Genomic DNA, 18,224 nt, shown 5'->3' on the forward strand with positions numbered 1-18,224 from the left:
TTTATTTTTTGTTTTGGCCCTGCACTGTCATGTCTTTGTAGCCCTGGAAAGCAGCATGGGGACTACTGCTAAAGTTAAAATATTAATTTTTTTGTCAATACACAGGCAATCATAACATTAATTTATTAGGATACAGTGCACACCAATTCCTACAAGGACAGTAGAGCTCATATGCACAGACTAAACAGAATCAGATTATAGCTAAATATTGGGGGCACTTACGTTTCCTTTGATGTGTATGGTATTTCTCCTCATTATGCTAGTGTTTTAAATAAAGAAGTCTATGTACTGATATACACGGCACAGCTTTGTGTACAGATATCTAAGGAAACTATTTGTGCCTAACAAAATTAATGTCAAAAAAGGGACTAAAATACTGCTGCTGCTACTACTACTACTTCCCTAGCATCTCGCCATAAGAAAAGCTTCCTTTTCTCCAATTACACTTTTGGTATGTGGAATATTTTAATTTTTGCATATTATTCTAGAACAAATTAATCAGTGGTTTCCTCTAGAAAAACTACTTATGCTGAACGACATGTCCAAGCCAAATACGTTTTATGCTTATTCCTCCTTTCCTGTTAGGTTTCCTGTTTCCTTGTTTATTATTGTTTTATCCTTTCACTAAGAAAGTAGAAATAATACTTAAAATTTAGGACACACATAAGCTTGACTGCTCTTATAGAAGGAACACAAAGTCATCTGAGTATGGCAAGGTGTATTTATGCTTCAGTAAGAGAATAAAATAATTCAAATGTAGTGTGGGTGGATGCTAGGGGAAGCTGTGCAGCATTTTAATCTAAATGTTTGGAAGCAGAACGTTCTTACCTAAACTAGCTACAGGCATAAAGGGAAACAAGACGACCTTTTATAAATACATTAGAAGCAAGAGGAAGACCAAGGACAGGGTAGGCCCACTGCTCAGTGAGGAGGGAGAAGCAGTAACAGGAAACTTGGAAATGGCGGAGATGCTCAATGACTTCTTTGTTTCGGTCTTCACCGAGAAGTCTGCAGGTGTGCCTAACATAGTGAATACAAGCAGAGAGAGGGTAAGTTTAGAAGATAGGATACACAAAGAACAAGTTAAAAATCACTTAGGAAAGTTAGATGTCAGCAAGTCACCAGGTCCTGATGAAATGCATCCCAGGATACTCAAGGAGCTGATAGAGGAGGTATCTGAGCCTTTAGCTATGATCTTTGAAAAATCATGGCAGACAGGGGAGATTCCAGAAGACTGGAAAAGGGCAAATATTGTGCCCATCTATAAAAAGGGAAATAAGAACAACCCAGAAAACTACAGACCGGTCAGTTAAACGTCTGTCCCAGGGAAGATAATGGAGCATGTAATTAAGGAAATCATATGCACACACTTGGAAGGTAATAAAGTGATAGGGAATAGCCAGCATGGGTTTGTGAAGAACAAGTCATGCCAAACTAATCTGATAGCTTTCTTTGATAGGATAACGAGCCTTGTGGATAAGGGAGAAGCGATGGATGTCATATACCTAGACTTTAGTAAGGCATTTGATACGGTCTCGCATGATATTCTTATTGATAAACTAGGCAAATATAACTTAGATAGGGCCACGATAAGGTGAGTGCATAACTGGCTGGATAACCATAGTCAGAGAGTTGTTGTTAACAGTACTAAATCCTGCTGGAAAGGGATAAGAAGTGGAGTTCCTCAAGGGTCTGTTTTGGGACCCGTTCTGTTCAATATCTTCATCAATGATGTAGATATTGGGATAGACAGTACGCTTATTAAGTTTGCAGATGATACCAAACTGGATGGGGTTGCAACTTCTTTGGGGGATAGGGACATAATTCTAAATGACCTTAGCAAGTTAGAGAAATGGTCAGAGGTAAACAGGATGAGGTTTAATAAAGAGAAATGCAAAGTGCTCCACTTAGGAAGGAACAATCAGTTCCATACATACAAGATGGGAAGCGACTGTCTCAGAAGGAGCAGTGCGGAAAGGGATCTAGGGGTCATAGTGGACCACAAGTTGAATATGAGTCAACAGTGTGATGCTGTTGCAAAAAAAGCAAATATGATTCTAGGTTGTATCAACAGGTGTGTTGTAAGCAAAACTCGTGAAGTCATTCTGCCACTCTACTCTGCACTAGTTAGGCCTCAGCTGGAGTACTGTGTCCAGTTCTGGGCGCCACATTTCAAGAAAGATGTGGAGAAATTGGAAAGCGTACAGAGAAGAGCCACAAGAATGATTAAAGGTTTAGAGAACATTACCTATGAAGCCAGGCTTCATGAACTGGGCTTGTTTAGTTTGGAAAAAGGAAGATTAAGGGGGGACATGATAGCGGTTTTCAAATATCTAAAAGGGTGTCACAAGGAGGAAGGAGAAAATTTGTTCCTCTTGGTTTCTGAGGACAGGACAAGGAGTAATGGGCTTAAAGTGCAGCAAGGGAGGTTTAGATTGGACATTAGGAAAAAATTCCTAACTGTCAGGGTGGTCAAATATTGGAATAAATTGCCAAGGGAGGTGGTGGAATCTCCCTCTCTGGAGATATTTAAGAACAGGTTAGATAGACATCTGTCAGGGATGGTGTAGACGGAGCTTGGTCCTGCCTTGAGGGTGGGGGGCTGGACTCGATGACCTCTCGAGGTCCCTTCCAGTCCTATTATTCTATGATTCTATGAATATTTCTACACAGTTTGTACTCCTATAGCTGAATGCATTACACCCATTAATGGGAATAAATGTTCTCTGGATTTCCTAAGAATTCAGATTTGTTTGGAGCAGATGTTCTCAGGTTTTAAGCATCAGAACCTCTATCTAATCAAGCCACACGAAGCCATAGGTCAGAACCTCCCAACTCCATATGTGAACCCATGTTTTTCACTTGGGAATTTATTTACAGTGTTATTAATGATGTTAGGGTTATGTGAGTCATGTGTAGGCATCTTATATGTAAATATAGCCATCACCTCTCACCTGACACTTACATTGAAACTACTGGTAACTCCCTTCTGCTAGGCACTTACAGCCAAATGGTGCAACTAACCAATAGTATGAGGCACTGAATGAGTGAGGGGGATTATGACAAATGCTGGCAGGAGATCTGGTGTTCTAGGTGATGAGGTGAGAGAGGGGGTCACTGAAAAAGTTTGAGAACCACTGCAGTAGGAGATCTGCCAGCCTTTGGATAACTTGCATTGTGTGTTCTTCTGCCACTTTTCCATATCAGATCAATTTCCATACTAAGGGTTTGGGAGGGATGGGATGGAATGTCATCACCTGAAACACTGCCCAGCAGAGGAACATCTGTTATTAGCACTTCAGCCATATCACTGTAGCTATTGCTAGTAGAAAAATATTTTAAAAATCCCCAATTCCATATGATTCAAGCTAGACTCTTAAAATTGTAACTTTTCTCAAAGCTCTTATCAAAATGGTTATTGAGAGAACTGGTCAGAGACTGGAATTTCTGTTGCATGGGAAATTCTCATTCCAAACTGTAACAAAAATCTGAAGTCTCAAAATTTTTATTTTTGTTTATTTTGTGACCTCGTTTTGTTTACAATTTTATATTACATTCAAGTATTAAAAAACTCACATATATTGAAAAATGAATGTAAGTCTAACCTAAGTACCATATTTTAGTGCATATAACCTGCGGGTTATATGCGTTTTTACAAACCCAGCACCACCCCACCACCCATGGGGTATACTCAGGTGCAGGGTATACAATTTTTTTTTACTCACTTGGGGTATGTCTACACTACAAAGTTAGTTCGAACTAACGGACGTTAGTTCGAACTAACTTTAATAGGTGCTACACTAGCGCTCCGCTAGTTCGAATTTGAATCGAACTAGCGGAGCGCTTAGTTCGAACTAGGAAAACCTCATTTTACGAGGACTAACGCCTAGTTCGAACTAGCTAGTTCGAACTAAGGGCTGTGTAGCCCTTTAGTTCGAACTAGTGGGAGGCTAGCCCTCCCCAGGTTTCCCTGGTGGCCACTCTGGCCAACACCAGGGAAACTCTATGCCCCCCTCCCGGCCCCGGACCCCTTAAAGGGGCACGGGCTGGCTACGGTGCCCGTGCCAGGTGCAAGCCTGCCAGCACCCAGCTAGCAGACCCTGCACCTGGCACGGCACAGAGCCACCCACCCGATGCCCCCCAGCCCACCCCCTCTTCCCGGGACCAGGCTGGCGGCTCCCGGGAGCTTGCCCTGGACTGCAAGAGGCGGGCACCTTCCTGGGCTAGTGCGGACATCGTGGACCTCGTCCACGATCTCCGCACTAGGCACAGGAAAGTGGCCGTCTAGGGCAGGAGAGCTGCCAGCCTGGCCACCCAGGACCAGGTGTGCATGAAAATCAAGGGGGTCCACTGAGACCCCCGACACTGAGCCCTGAGCTTACAATGGCCGTCCTGGGTCAGACCAAAGGTCCATCTAGCCCAGTAGCCTGTCTGCCAACAGCGGCCAACCCTAGGGACCCTGGAGGGGATGGACCGAAGACAGTGACCAAGCCATTTGTCTCGTGCCATCCCTCTCCAGCCTTCCACAAACTTTGGGCAGGGACACCACTCCTACCCTCTGGCTAATAGGACTCCATGGACCCAACCTCCATCACTTGATCTCACTTCCCTTTAAACTCTGTTCTAGTTGTAGCCTTCACAGCCTCCTGCAGCAAGGAGTTCCACAGGTTAACTATTTGCTTTGTCAAGAACAACAACTTTCTCTTACTAGTTTCAAGCCTGCTACCCAGTCCTTTCCTTTGGTGTCCTCTAGTCCTTCTTTATGGGAACTCAGGAAGAACTTTTCTGAATGCACCCTCTCCACCCAACCCCTGCTTTTAGAGACCTCTATCCTGTCCCCCCTCCGTCTCCTCTTTTCTAAGCTGAACAGTCCCAGTCTCTGTAGCCTTTCTTCATCTGGGACCTGTTCCCAACCCCTGATCATGTTAGTTGCCCTCCCCTCTCCCAGCCTTTCTCTTCCCCTCTCCCACCTCCTTTTCCCAGTCTCCCCCAGTTTTGTTCAATAAAGACAGAGTCAATGTTGGAAGAAACGTTATCTTTATTTTGTACATTAATAAGAAGGGGGGCTAGGGAAGGGTAAGTGGAAGGAGGTGAGGGAGGAATGGGGTACGAGCCCCCGATGGGGAGGACTGGGCTGGCTCTGCAGGCTTCTGGGGGTGGAAGCTCTCCTGCAGCCCCCCAATTGCCCCCTCTCCCCAGATGGCAGCCTGCGGCAAGTGCAGCCGGGCTGATGGCCGAGTGGTGTGATGTGCCCAGTGTGGGCACTCAGGGCACTCCAAGCCAGAACTTCTTTGCAAGCGGGGCACCCCTTAGAACTGTGTGTCCGGGGTGGGGGTCGGGACCCTTTAAGCGCAGCCCTCGGCTAGCCTGAGACAGCATCTCCATGCTCTAAGTCCTCCTTTTATGCCCTGCCGGCACTGCTTCCGGCCATCCTTAAGCCCTGTTCAGAGTCCACTCAATGTGGACTTACTAGTTCGAACTAGCAAAACGCTAGTTCGAACTAGTTTTTAGTTCTAGATGCGTTAGTTCGAACTAGCTTAGTTCGAATTAACTAATTCGAACTAAGTTAGTTCGAACTAGCGCTGTAGTGTAGACGTACCCTCAGTGAGTTCCTGCGCAGCCACCAGCCTCCAGACAGAGGAGCGCTCATCCCCCTGGTTCCTGCACAGCTGCAGGAACCAGGGGGATGAGCACTCCCCCGTCCGGAGGCTGGCGGCTGCGCAGGAACCAGGGCAGTGAGGCTGGCTAACCCCTCCCCCGCTTCCTTCCTGGCACCATAAATTAGCTAATATACCCGGCATAGTTTGAAAAAAAAGTCTTGTATACCCTGCAGGTTATACTCGTGTGTAGGGCATACCAGATTTTTTTTTTACTCAATTCAGAAAAACCACGGGGTATATTTGGGTGCAGGGTATATTCGGATGCGAGGTATATTCACTAAAATATGGTAAATCAAAATGGTAGTCTGAGCTAGATGTTTACTTTCCCAGAATGTTTTGATATTATCTAAATGAAGTGAAAAAGCTGAAATGAATCATTTCAACATTTCCCCTCAACTTTAATCAAGATTTTTGCAAAATGTTTTGCTTTTGATTAACTATATTTTGATCGAAAACTGTCAACATTTCTGAGTAGCTCTAAGATTTTTATTTTAAACCAATCGGTATACAATATTTTTATAATTTAAATTCCAGAAAATATAAAAATATCAGTAACAAATATCATGAAAAATTAAACATTTAGAAAAATAAAGTTTTTTAATAAGTATTTTTGTGTAAAAAGGCCTTTTTAATTAAAACATTTCATTGGAAAAATCAGTCAAGCTCCAACTGTGGACTTTCTATTTTCTTAAAGGGGCATATCGGAGAAGCCAGCTTTTTTATTTTTTCTTGTGTGAGAATGTGTTTCTAAGGCTTGGAAGGATCAGATTTTATCACACAACACAAACATAAATCAATAAAAATATTTCAGTCAATAGCAATCAAAATTTGGTTTGACAAAAATGCTGCTTTACAACTTATTAGCGTTTGATTTAAAGCATTTACTTTGTCAAAATACCATGCCAACATATGAAATTGTGTTTTAATGGTTATAAAGCTCTAACTTTTTTTAAATTTCAGAATCTATTGTCTTTAAGTAATTATTGTTTGACCGCTACTACTGTCTGACCACCCCTTAATTTCCCACAACTATGAAAATTTAAAAATAAAAACAAATAAGAAGAATGCTTACAAACAAGCTTTAATATTATCCAATCAAAACTGTCACATGCACACACAGTTTGATTGGATAATATAGCTAATTGAATTCTGCCATGCCTAATTATGTATTTCAAGAAGAGTAGTCTTGAGCAATTCTTTGGAGGAATATCAAGTTTTTGACATTTTCCATAATGCTGGTACCTATGAAACCACTGACCATAATCAGAAGAAATGAATTTTGACAAATAATAATTCATTGTAGAGTTTTGAAATATGGGTATATATGAATTTAAATCATTATGTACTTGGTAAAATAGCTAACCTTTTTATTTGCAGTTCAAACTTGATGCTGAAATCGGCATTTTCAAAATGCTGAACGGAAAATCGGATGCCAGTAGAGAACTAAGAAAAAACAAGCATTTTGTGAGTAACAGTTCAAAATGACAGTTTAAATGTTTTAAATGTTCACTACAAAAACAGCAGACCTGATTAACACACTCATTATAGGGTCCACTCCCCACCCCAAAACAAATGAGAACTCCATTATCAAAAGTGACAGTTTTAAAGACATGACTCATCATGGGAAAACAACATTCTTTAAAGTTATAATTTGTAGATTTGTACAAACCATGTGTAATTATGCATTAATAACTATTAAGGGAACATCTAAAACCTTGTCAATTAAAAATACAGAAGTGGATTACTTAAAATGTTTTTCATTTGGAACTGAAACTGCAAGCGGTATTCAGCCTGCAAATGCCTTCTGAATACTCCTTAACTTACATTCATCGTCTTGTATCAGACACACTATGGCTGTGTCTAGACTGCACCCCTTTTGCGGAAAAGGGATGCAGATTAGATACAGTGCAATTGCAAATGAAGCGGGATTTAAATCTTCCCCGCATCATTTGCATGAACATGGCTGCTACTTTTTTCGGCTCGGGGCTTTGCCGGCAAAAAGCGCCAGTCTGAACGGGGATCTTTCGGAAAATAAAGCCTTTTCCGAAAGATCCCTTATTCCTCTTAAAATCAGGAATAAGGGGTCTTTCAGAAAAGGCTTTATTTTCCGAAAGATCCCCATCTAGACTGGCGCTTTTTGCCGGCAAAGCCCCGAGCCGGAAAAAAGCGGCAGCCATGTTCATGCAAATGAAGCAGGGAAGATTTAAATCCCCGCTTCATTTGCAATTGCGCTGTGTCTAATCTGCATCCCTTTTCCGCAAAAGGGGTGCAGTCTAGACACAGCCTATATGTTTTGATCAGAACCCTCCTTGTGCTCCCTGAAAATGTTAGTGGTATGACTATATGTGCACATCAAGGGTATGTCTACACTACCCCGCTAGTTCGAACTAGCGGGGTAATGTATGCATACCGCACTTGCTAATGAAGCCCGGGATTTGAATTTCCCGGGCTTCATTAGCATAAGCGGGGAGCCGCCATTTTTAAATCCCCGCTGCTTCGAACCCCGTGTAGCGCGGCTACACGGGGCTCGAACTAGGTAGTTCGGACTAGGGTCCTATTCCGAACTACCGTTACTCCTCGTGAAACGAGGTGTACCGGTAGTTCGGAATAGGCACCCTAGTCCGAACTACCTAGTTCGAGCCCCGTGTAGCCGCGCTACACGGGGTTCGAAGCAGCGGGGATTTAAAAATGGCGGCTCCCCGCTTATGCTAATGAAGCCCGGGAAATTCAAATCCCGGGCTTCATTAGCAAGTGCGGTATGCATACATTACCCCGCTAGTTCGAACTAGCGGGGTAGTGTAGACATACCCGTAGAGACAAATTCTTCTTGAGAATTCCATCAGGTATGTGTTGGGAAACTGGACCATCAATCCTCTGTTTTCAGGCAAAGTTTGCATTATTACACTTTCAGTTCTCATGTTTCTGTTTGAACAAGTGAAAGAGACCTTCTTGTCATACTTTTTTTTTTGCCTGCTTGTGTGGCATCTTCACCATCATAAACACAATAATCCAGAGTTTTCTTTTCAGATCTAGAATTCACAACATTCAAGAGGAATGCATGTCACCATGTGGTCATTTCTCAAGTTTGACCAAACATCTTGGATTAAGTGTTGATTCTTTAAATCTTCCTTTAATTTTTCCTCTCTTTCTTCAGTTGCAGCACATAATGGGGGATTAGTGAGTTTAAATTCACCTAGAGGACTATTTTTAGAGTGAATGTATTTCATTCTTTTCCTTCAGTTATTCGTGTTGTGCTATGTGGAAGGCAATATAGATAGCATAAAAGAATGCTGCAAGTTCAGGTCTTTGTCTAAGATGAACAGAAACTGCTACTGAAGGAAACTAATGTTGAATAGATGCTTGAAGGCCTGTAAGAGACTTGTCATTATGGCTACCTTCTAATGATGATAATGGTGGTGGTGGTATCAAAAATGTCTCTGCAACACACACATTTAATTTTTTGAATCAAAATCTTCCACTGTAGTGGTACTGGAACACTTTTTACAGTGACTGTGCTGCAAACCAGTGGTCCTCAAACTTTTTACCTTGCACACCCCTTTAATACCTGTCCATGCCCCATCTCCCCAGAGCTGGGGGAAGAACCAGGATGTGTTTTTTAAAGGCAGGAGACAGGAGTAAGGGGATTAGGGCTGGAACCAGAGCTGGGGGAAGAAGTAAAGTCCCAGGTGCTGGTCTTGTAGCCAGGACAAAGACAGCCCCAAGCATGGATCCAACAGGAGCAGAACCCTTGCATGGACCCCAGACACCGAGCCAGGAGCAGAGCTCTGGGCACGGTTCCTGTGCATGAGGCCAGGAGCAGAGCCCCTGGTATGGTTCCTGCAGCTGGGGACCCTGAGCATGGGGCTAGCGGCAGAGACCTCATACAAAAATTGAGGGTGCTGCAGCATTCCTTCACATCCCTAGTTCCCATGTCTATGTTTCACTGAGTGAAAACAAAGTAAGGAATTCAAGAGTTGTTCCACTGTGTCTAATGACCAGCGTATGGTGAATTTTTATTTCAATATTATAATAAGATCACTTCAGTGAAACCAAGGTACAGTTTCCCTCTGATCTAATGGAATAGACATACACTGCAGTTTTGATGATCTATTAGAGCTCCCTCAGGCTGGGCTTAATCCCTTATTTAATACTGAAACAGCATTCCTACTGTAAAATACTAATGAGCTGCAGATGTTGCCTCTGTGTAGCTCTATGTCTTTTCTGTAGCTGATAGTAGTTGGCTCTAATAATTATGGAGCAAAGATGCTCTTGTATGCCGATGGTGACTCTCTAGGGGCCATTGGTGTGGCCAGTATGTTGGATCTTTAGCAGCAGGTTTATTAATACAATATTAACATGATTTTAATTTTAAGTTTGTAGGTGAAGTGTATTAGTTTTGTCAGGATTATATCACCACGAACCAGGTCAGATTCCCCATAATATTATTATGGCACCCAGAGTTATGCTAGAAGACAGATGACAGCTCCACATTTGCTGCCTACATACAACCTACATTAAGCTTATTTTTGAAAAGTGTATTTTAGTGCGTACAAAAGGTACAACATTAGCAACTGTGGCAACCACGTCTCTCTATACAAACAAAACAGACAAATTTCCCTGTGCTCCCACATCATCATCTTCTGTGTGATAGCTTCAGAAGGAACATTAAAGGTTGATGTCCAAGTTTGTCATGAATGATATGGCTTCTGGTAAATGAAATCAATCAAAGCTACCTTTCCAGAGAAGTATTTTAGAAGTCAGTTGCTCCCTACAAATATTCCTTAGTTTGGATGTCTTCTCTACATTCATATACACTGGATCATCCTTCATTTTTCATTTGTGTAGTAGGCAATGAAGGTGTATGCTTTTGATATAGTTCAATGTGATCCATATTGGCCATGGTGAAGCCAGGTGGTTGGTCTGTAGGATCCGTGAGCAGGTCCTGATTCTTGATCCTGCCTATTTTTCACATACTCTACTACTAGTCTTTTGGTGACAGTTCTAGGCTACGTCTAGACTGGCAAGATTTAGCGCAAATACTCTAAACGCAAGAGTTTTTGTGTTAGAGTTTTTGAGTAAGAGAGCGTCTACAATGGCATGTATCTTTGTGCAAAAAATTTGCTTTTGCACAAAAGCATCCATGCCAGTGTAGATGCTCTCTTGCGCAAGAAAGCTCCGATGGCCATTTTAGCCATTGGGCTTTCTTGTGCAAGAAATTGATGTTACCTGTCTATGCTATCTATTGACAAGTTTCATATTTGTGCTACCTGCAGCAAATATACACTGTATACAACATTCAGCTGCTGAGACAAGCCAGGCCAATGGGGCAGTCTACAAGATGTGAGAATCTGTTCCCCCAACTAGCGCCAAATAATTTGTGGACTAGCATTTATCCTGCCAGCTGTCTTCATCAGATATTGATGTTATGAGAGGCTTCAATCAGGAACTACCTGGAGATATTTTTGGAAATACTCGTAATTGCATTTGGTGCTAAAGAAGGTGACAGTCAAGCACTTATTTTCATAGTGGCTGCTTAGGTGGAACATAAGAACAGCCATACTGGGTCCATGTAGCCCTATAACCTGTATTCTGACTATGGTCAGTGCCAGGCATTTCAGAGGGAATAAACACAACAGAAATCAGCAAGTGATCCATTCTCAGAAATCAGCAAGTGATCCATTCTGGCAAGCAGAGCCTAGGGATCCTTCAGAGTATGGTTTTACATCTCTGCCCATCTTGGCTAAGCCATTGATGGATCTATCCTCCATGAACTTATCCAGGGTTTTTGTTTTTTTTTAAGTTGGTTTTGGCCTTATTCTTTACAACATCCTCTAGCAAGAGTTACACAAGTTGACTGTGTGTTGTGCGAAGAAATACTTTCATTTGTTTTAACCTGCTTTCTATTATTTTCATTTGATGACCTCTAGCTCTTGTGTTAGGAGTAAATGACACTTCCTTATTTACTTTCTCATATACCTGTTTAGTCATTGGGACTTTAGTCAAAAGTCCCAATCTTATTAATCTCTCCCATAAGGAAATTATTCATATCTCTAATCATTTCTGTTGCCCTTCCTTTTCCAATTCCTTATATCTCTCTTTTGAGATGGAGCAACCAGATCTGAATGCAGTAATCAAGATATGAGCATGCCATGGATTTATATAGATGCAATATGATATTTTATGTCTTATTACCTGATCACAGATGCTTTGTCCTGGCCTAAATCTTCTTTAGGAATGTATACTCAAAAACAGGTATAGCTGACTGGAGTAACAATCTTTCCAAGAGCTTGTACATTCTATATAGTAATGATATCAGCTGGGGATTTTCCAGAGTGTGACTGCATTCCAAGGTCTCAGGATAGCAGAGGCATTTACCTGTTTCCATACTTTGGTTGTTTGGCCAGTGGCATCCATTCAGGGAAAGAACTGCATCAGGCTGCTGTGGCCATGCTGACCTGTTTTTCAGAAAGTCAGGAAGACACTGTCTGGCCCTGCAGGCTTTCCAAGTTTGGTGAATGTTATGGCCTTGCCCACTTCCTCTCTAGTGAATGGATTCTTAGATTCTTCTTAGATTTTCATAGATTCCTTGTGGCTGGGCAGTCTGATAGGATGATAAAGCCCTTCTCCATGTTAAGCATGCCTTCTCCCTTTTCATTTCCAGTCTCCATTCAGTCATGGACCTCTCTTGCTAAGATTACCTTATTAAAAACTCCAACATTATTGGCAGGCACCTAGCATTAGTATGCAGTATGCAGTCTGAGCCACTGAACTGGCATCAGAAATAGTAATGACTTTGGAAGGACTTCAGTCTTTAAGACAATTGCTCCGATACCTTCCATGTACTAGACAAGCAATCCAGTTAAAAATATTTAGAATCAACTTCTTACTCTTGTCCCATGCTTTAGTGCAGGTATATTTACTTTGGAATGGCAGCATGAAGTTATAGTCAACATTTGGGCCACACTTCCTGTTTTTTTAAAAAGCCATGAAAAGGCTAAGTCAATTTCACGAATAGTAAAAATTTCAGTCATGGATTTGCCAAAAGCCAGAGACCTGTAATCCCACTCCCAATAATGCTTTCTGAAGATGTGAAACTACAGACCATTCTAAGTTTTACTGCAGCATAGTATTCCGCAAGTACTTCACTAAACCCTGCCACTCAAGCCTACTAGTCTTCCCAAACAAGTTGGTCTTAAACTGCTGCAGAACTGCAGAGGTTCTAGGTATTGAAGAGTCACTATTGTATCTCTCTAGCTAAAGATTTAAGAATGTTTATGATCTCAACTACACAACTTCCAGAAAACAAATCTTTTTCTGGCTAAATATTTGTAAAACAACTGATCTCTTGCCAGAGCATAACTGTTTTACAAAGTTGGAGGTGGATCAAAGCAGCTGTTTATGAGTTAAGAGATTTGAAGAAATGACTGGTATTTCGCTGTTGGAAATGGGCTAACTTCATTTGCCACAAAGCTTAGCAACTGTCTGGTACAGGAGCCCCAGTCCTTTTGCCTTCATTAGGCCTTTATGAAATGAGAACTAATTTGGGAGTTAAAAGTTCTTATTCAAAATGTACATAATTTTTCCAGACTTGTCAATGTTTGGATTTTTTTAAAACTACAATCTTCATATACTTAGACTTTTGAATGCTTGGTTCTTTTCTCAGAAGTAGAGTTTCTGATTTTAGGTTTTAAAACCCCCCAATAAGTAGTAATAAAACATCTCTGATGCAATAAATAAAGTGGTGTTTTTCCAATAAACACCAAAAAAGTATCTTACATGCTTATTTTTGTCTAAGGGTTTGTCTACAAAGAACATTAATGCAGACTAGAGTATGATTTCTAACTTGCATGAATATGCTGTACATCATTTGGCCTGTGCAGACCTTTCCAGTGCACATTAAGGAGCATTTCAAACAGATTACAGTTGTATATAATATAAATGTATCTAATGTGCATTACTCATTACAGTATATACAAACAGAAAGCCTCAACCACCCCACCCCCGGTTTTGAGTAATGTATATAATATAGATGTATATAATGTGCATTACTTATTACAGTATATACAAACAGAAAGTCCCAACCGTCGTCCTCCCTCTCCTCCCACCCCCTGGTTTTTGAACATAAACATGAAAGTAAAAAATCGCTATAAACAAACACTAAAAAATAGAAATATTCCTCTCTCACCTACTCCCAAACAATAATGTTCCTATGTTTTAAATAAAGTTTTCTGTTTACAAATTTCCATAAATGCCAGGGTCATCTAGCTTAATGAAGTATTTTGTTTAGGAATATTTGGTAACATTAATTAATTTCAGCTTTAGACTTCAACCTGCAGGAGGATAGGAAACAATCAACTGTGATATGAGAATGACAAGTTACAAGATGACAGATGAGATCAGATCATGGGGGACCAAGAAAGGCTTGTAGAAGGTCCTACATGTAGTGGAGCTGGTGCATTGACAACGCATGGTGACAAGTAGGGAGGATGCAGAGAGTCAGAGCCCAGTCACCCTGAACCCTAGTGCTGGCAGAATGTGGAGTGAGGATTTGGAGACTGGGCAGGGATGAGGCCTCTGGAAACACAGGTTTGTCTACAAAGCACAGTAGAGTGGGGTGGAGGCATAGGTGCCAACTTCATGGATGTTCTGTACATGGAACACTCATGGGAAAAAACTGATGCCTGCTGAGAACTCACCATCAGCTCCCCCCAGCTCCCTCTCTGCCCCCCAACACCCTCCACTTGCTGATGGGCCTCAGAGATCTGCACCTCTCCCTCCTTTCCTCTCTGTGCCTCCCACACTCTGCAATCAGCTGTTTTGCAGTGTTCTGGAGATTGTGGGGGGGGAGGGGCGGAACTTGGCAGGAAGATGTGGGGCAGGGGTGGAACAAGGATAGGAAGAGATGGGTGGGTACTTTGGGGAAGCGGTGAAGTGGCCTGGAACAGAGCCAGGGGTTGAGCATGCTTCCCAGCATTTACAAAAGTTGGTGCTTACGGGTGGAGGGCAGCAATAGCAACAGAGTGGCTCTGCTGATACTCCACCACTGGACGGGACAATTCCATACCTACTTCCACCTCATACTCAGATCTTCTCATGTTATTTCAGGGAGCTGCCCAGCCCATTGACATAACATGCAGATTACAGAGACATAATTTGCCCTTTACTTGATAGATTGTTAGTGCTAGTGCCCCTTTATGTTCACTCTGCATCTTCTACAGCCTCCTCCCACACATGGTACAATTTCCCCGAGCACATCTGTTCTCATTTAATTCCCTTCCCTTTCTGCTAGACTGCTAACAGTTGATGTATATGTAAGTTCTCTGTTCTTGCAGAAGTGGTCACCAAGCCTGTCTTCAGATCCACCTACTGCCTCTGTTTACCTTCCACTCATCTCAATAAGAAAACTTCACACTGTATTTCCTCAGTAGCTCTCCCCTTTTTGTTGTCAGCTTGTTGACAAAAAAACCCAACACTTTTTAGATCTCTTTTCCAGGCTCAGTTTCTCCACTCCATTAAATTGGTTTCAGGATCTATAGAGCTCTCCCTTTCAGGTTCACAGTTCTTTGCAGCACTAATGCCAGCCAGGATACTGGGCAAGGGCAGACAGGATTAGTGTCAGGAGCTTGGGATTCCAGAACTGAAGCCAACAGTCAGGGCCAGAATATATCAGAGTTAAAAATAAGGGTGAGAGCTGGAGGCAGAATCAGGAATCAGGCCAAGGATCGATACCACACTCTGGGTGGATTGGGGGGAGGAGCATGTTAGGATTCCAAGGATCAGTCAGGAGCCAGCATCCATGTCAGAGTCAAGGTCAATACTGGGAATTCAGGAAAAGGGATGCAAGGCAGTTTCTGCTGCAGCTATAAGCTGGAGATCCAGTTGTTGCCTGAACACTACTTGGTAGTTTGTGTGGGTAAATACAGGACAAGGAGTCAATCAGGGATCACTAAGGCCACTGTCAGATCACTCAAGGCAGACATGGCAGTGGCATTGAACCTATGGGGATGTGGGTTATTAGGAATGGGCAGGTTACAGCTGCCATCGGGTGGCAGTGCACGGATGTTAATTACCTGGTAGCCCTGCAAGCCTGAGTTGAAATCCTGTCAGCCAGAGCTTCTCACCCTGAAGGCTCCTTCTCCCTGCATGTCCCTTAAATAAGGCTCATCTCTCAACAGGGTCCTTGTAAATTTCTCTCCCAGACCTTCTACCATGGAGTTCTAGAATATTCTCAGCTGCCTATGTCCAAGAAAGCACTGTCCCCAAACTCTTTAATTAAGCTCAGGCTGCCTTCTAATCAGATTTTTTTCAATCACAAAACCGATAGATTCATTTGCTTAACGTGGGGAGCCTGTAATAGTTCTCCTTCCATTAACCTCTTTATTTGTCAAAGCTTAGACTGTCAATTTCTCAGAGCAGGGGCAGGCCTGTCTTGCATATTTGAAAATCACCCAATAGAGTGGGAACTAGTATAACAATAATACACGAAGAAACATTTGCTTGAGATCAAGCAGGAGTAACTGTGACAAGACAACAGCCTAGAAAATTTCCATTTGGAGAGAGCTGAAGGAGAGAAACACCAATTTTTGGCTAGTTGTTACTAACCAGCATATTGGGTACCTTAGATTATGAAGTACCTTGTAAAGCTTCTGCACTAATATTAGGGTATTCAGCTAAGTTCCAACTCATTTAAAATGTGAGCAGTGCTAATTTTCAATTAAAAGCTATTATTATATTTTACAATTCATTCACAGAGGAGCTGGCTTGCTTAGGTTTACTAGCATGACTTATAATGTAACTATAAAAAGTTTAGAGTTAATTACATTTTTGATAATTAGTTAAATGGTCATGAAACAAAAAACAGGACTGTGTAGCACTTTAAAGACTAACAAGATGGTTTAATAGGTGATGAGCTTTCGTGGGCCAGACCATGCATTACCCCTTTGAATTAGGGTTATTTGGGAAGTCACACATCTTGGGAGAGAAAACTCTGTCAGGTTCTCCTGCTAGAGTTTTGCCTGAACTGTTTTGTCAAGAGAAAGGAGGAGAGGATTTGCCCTGTGGAATGAGCAGCATTTCTTCTCCCAAACCACAAAGATACTAAAATCTAATCCAGATCCAAATACCACCTCTCCCATCTTTAGTCACTGTAGCCAGAATACTTTCCAAAAAGTGCCATGGTGATTTATCCTGCAATTAACTTGATTAGCTCACGCTTGTCTCACAGACGTGTTCATAAAAACATAGCACAACTTGCAAGTTGACAAATTCTCTGTTTCATCTTAAAAGAAACCCAGGATAGGGAAATTAGGGGACAAATGTAGATTATAATTTTATGTGATGTCAGAAAGAATGCATTTCTTGTAGAGTAGTATAGATAACAGATTAGAGTACAGTGAACACATTATTCAACAGCCAGATGGTTAAAATAGAACATTGCATCATATTTGTCTGCTCTGGATGTGACTGTAGCCAGTGCTATTGATGTAGCATTTATGAATAAAGAGATTCATCATATGTTTTTAAAATTGAATTTCTTTACCTTAGAAAATGTGAGAGAGGATACTAATTGTAAGTCACTCTCATTTGCACTGGTGTAAATCAGGATTCAACCAAAAAAATTATACTGATGTCAATTAAATCAAAATTGGGCCCAAAAGGATTTCATTTACTGTGTAGAACAATAAAATATTATTTACTGAAGCCATTAAAAGGAGGAAATGAACACTTCTAACACTATGAGTAAGGATTCCTATCTCATTACCATGGTGAAATGCCAATGGCACTAATGAAGTTAGTTCCAATTTAAACTGGTGTGAGAACAGAAACGGGCCAAAAGTTACAAATTTTTTTCAAGCATCAGATTATTAGTCTTAAAGCAGTATTGTGCTATATTTTATTACACCAACAATTTCCTGTCCAGATAAAGAATTGGTTTTAGCTGATGCTTATTGGGTTGCATTCTACTAATTGAATAGATTTCCATTAGCTTCCCTTACAATTCAATTAGATAAAATCAGCAAATGCATCTGGTTTTCACTTACATTTGTTCCAGCCACCATGGGATTTCCAAGGTCACAAACCACCATTCTAGTTTCATTTTCCATCTTGTAGTCACAGCTCAATACACGTAGTGCCTGTAACAAAAGAACACCAATATGGAGCTCAGAGGTCAGAGCAAAGTGTATCCTGTTGAGAAAATGATGCCTTTTTTTTAATTTCTTTTGATTTCAAATCCCTGTGTGCAGCTCTACATAGACTCTTAATTGGTGAGTATTGGCCAGTGAAGAAAGTCTGACACAAAAACAAACAAATGCAAAACTAGCCAGGACTTTGAGAGAAACCATTTCATTTCTTCCCAATTATCAGTCCTATACCCTATTGTCTAGCTTGCACTGTTCAGCATTCCCCATGGCATTTCTGAGAACTTTGAAGGTATGGTCTCATCTTCCTCTAGCAAAGGTATGTCTCTATTTCTCTACAGAAGTCATTGTAAAGTTTGTCTGGATGCTTCCCCCCCCCCTTTCCCTGCAGTTCATGCCTCTCATCTCACCTATGTACAAAATA

The 18,224-nt window shown here is 41.6% G+C and overlaps 1 protein-coding gene across 1 annotated transcript in view; it reads right to left on the bottom strand.

The window, feature by feature from the left end:
* Nucleotides 1–18,224, bottom strand: part of ITGA8 (integrin subunit alpha 8) — a 175,690-nt gene that overhangs the window by 65,903 nt on the left and 91,563 nt on the right. Inside the window, exons 21-22 of the mRNA XM_075922446.2 lie at nt 17,702–17,794; nt 7,024–7,103 (exon numbers count right to left, since the gene is read on the bottom strand). Of these exons, the coding sequence (XP_075778561.2) occupies nt 7,024–7,103; nt 17,702–17,794 (173 nt within the window). The remainder of the gene's footprint in view (nt 1–7,023; nt 7,104–17,701; nt 17,795–18,224) is intronic.

The sequence above is a fragment of the Pelodiscus sinensis genome, chromosome 2 (genome assembly GCF_052426305.1).
Source record: "Pelodiscus sinensis isolate ZL-2025 chromosome 2, ASM5242630v1, whole genome shotgun sequence".
NCBI classification, from domain to species: Eukaryota; Metazoa; Chordata; order Testudines; family Trionychidae; genus Pelodiscus; species Pelodiscus sinensis.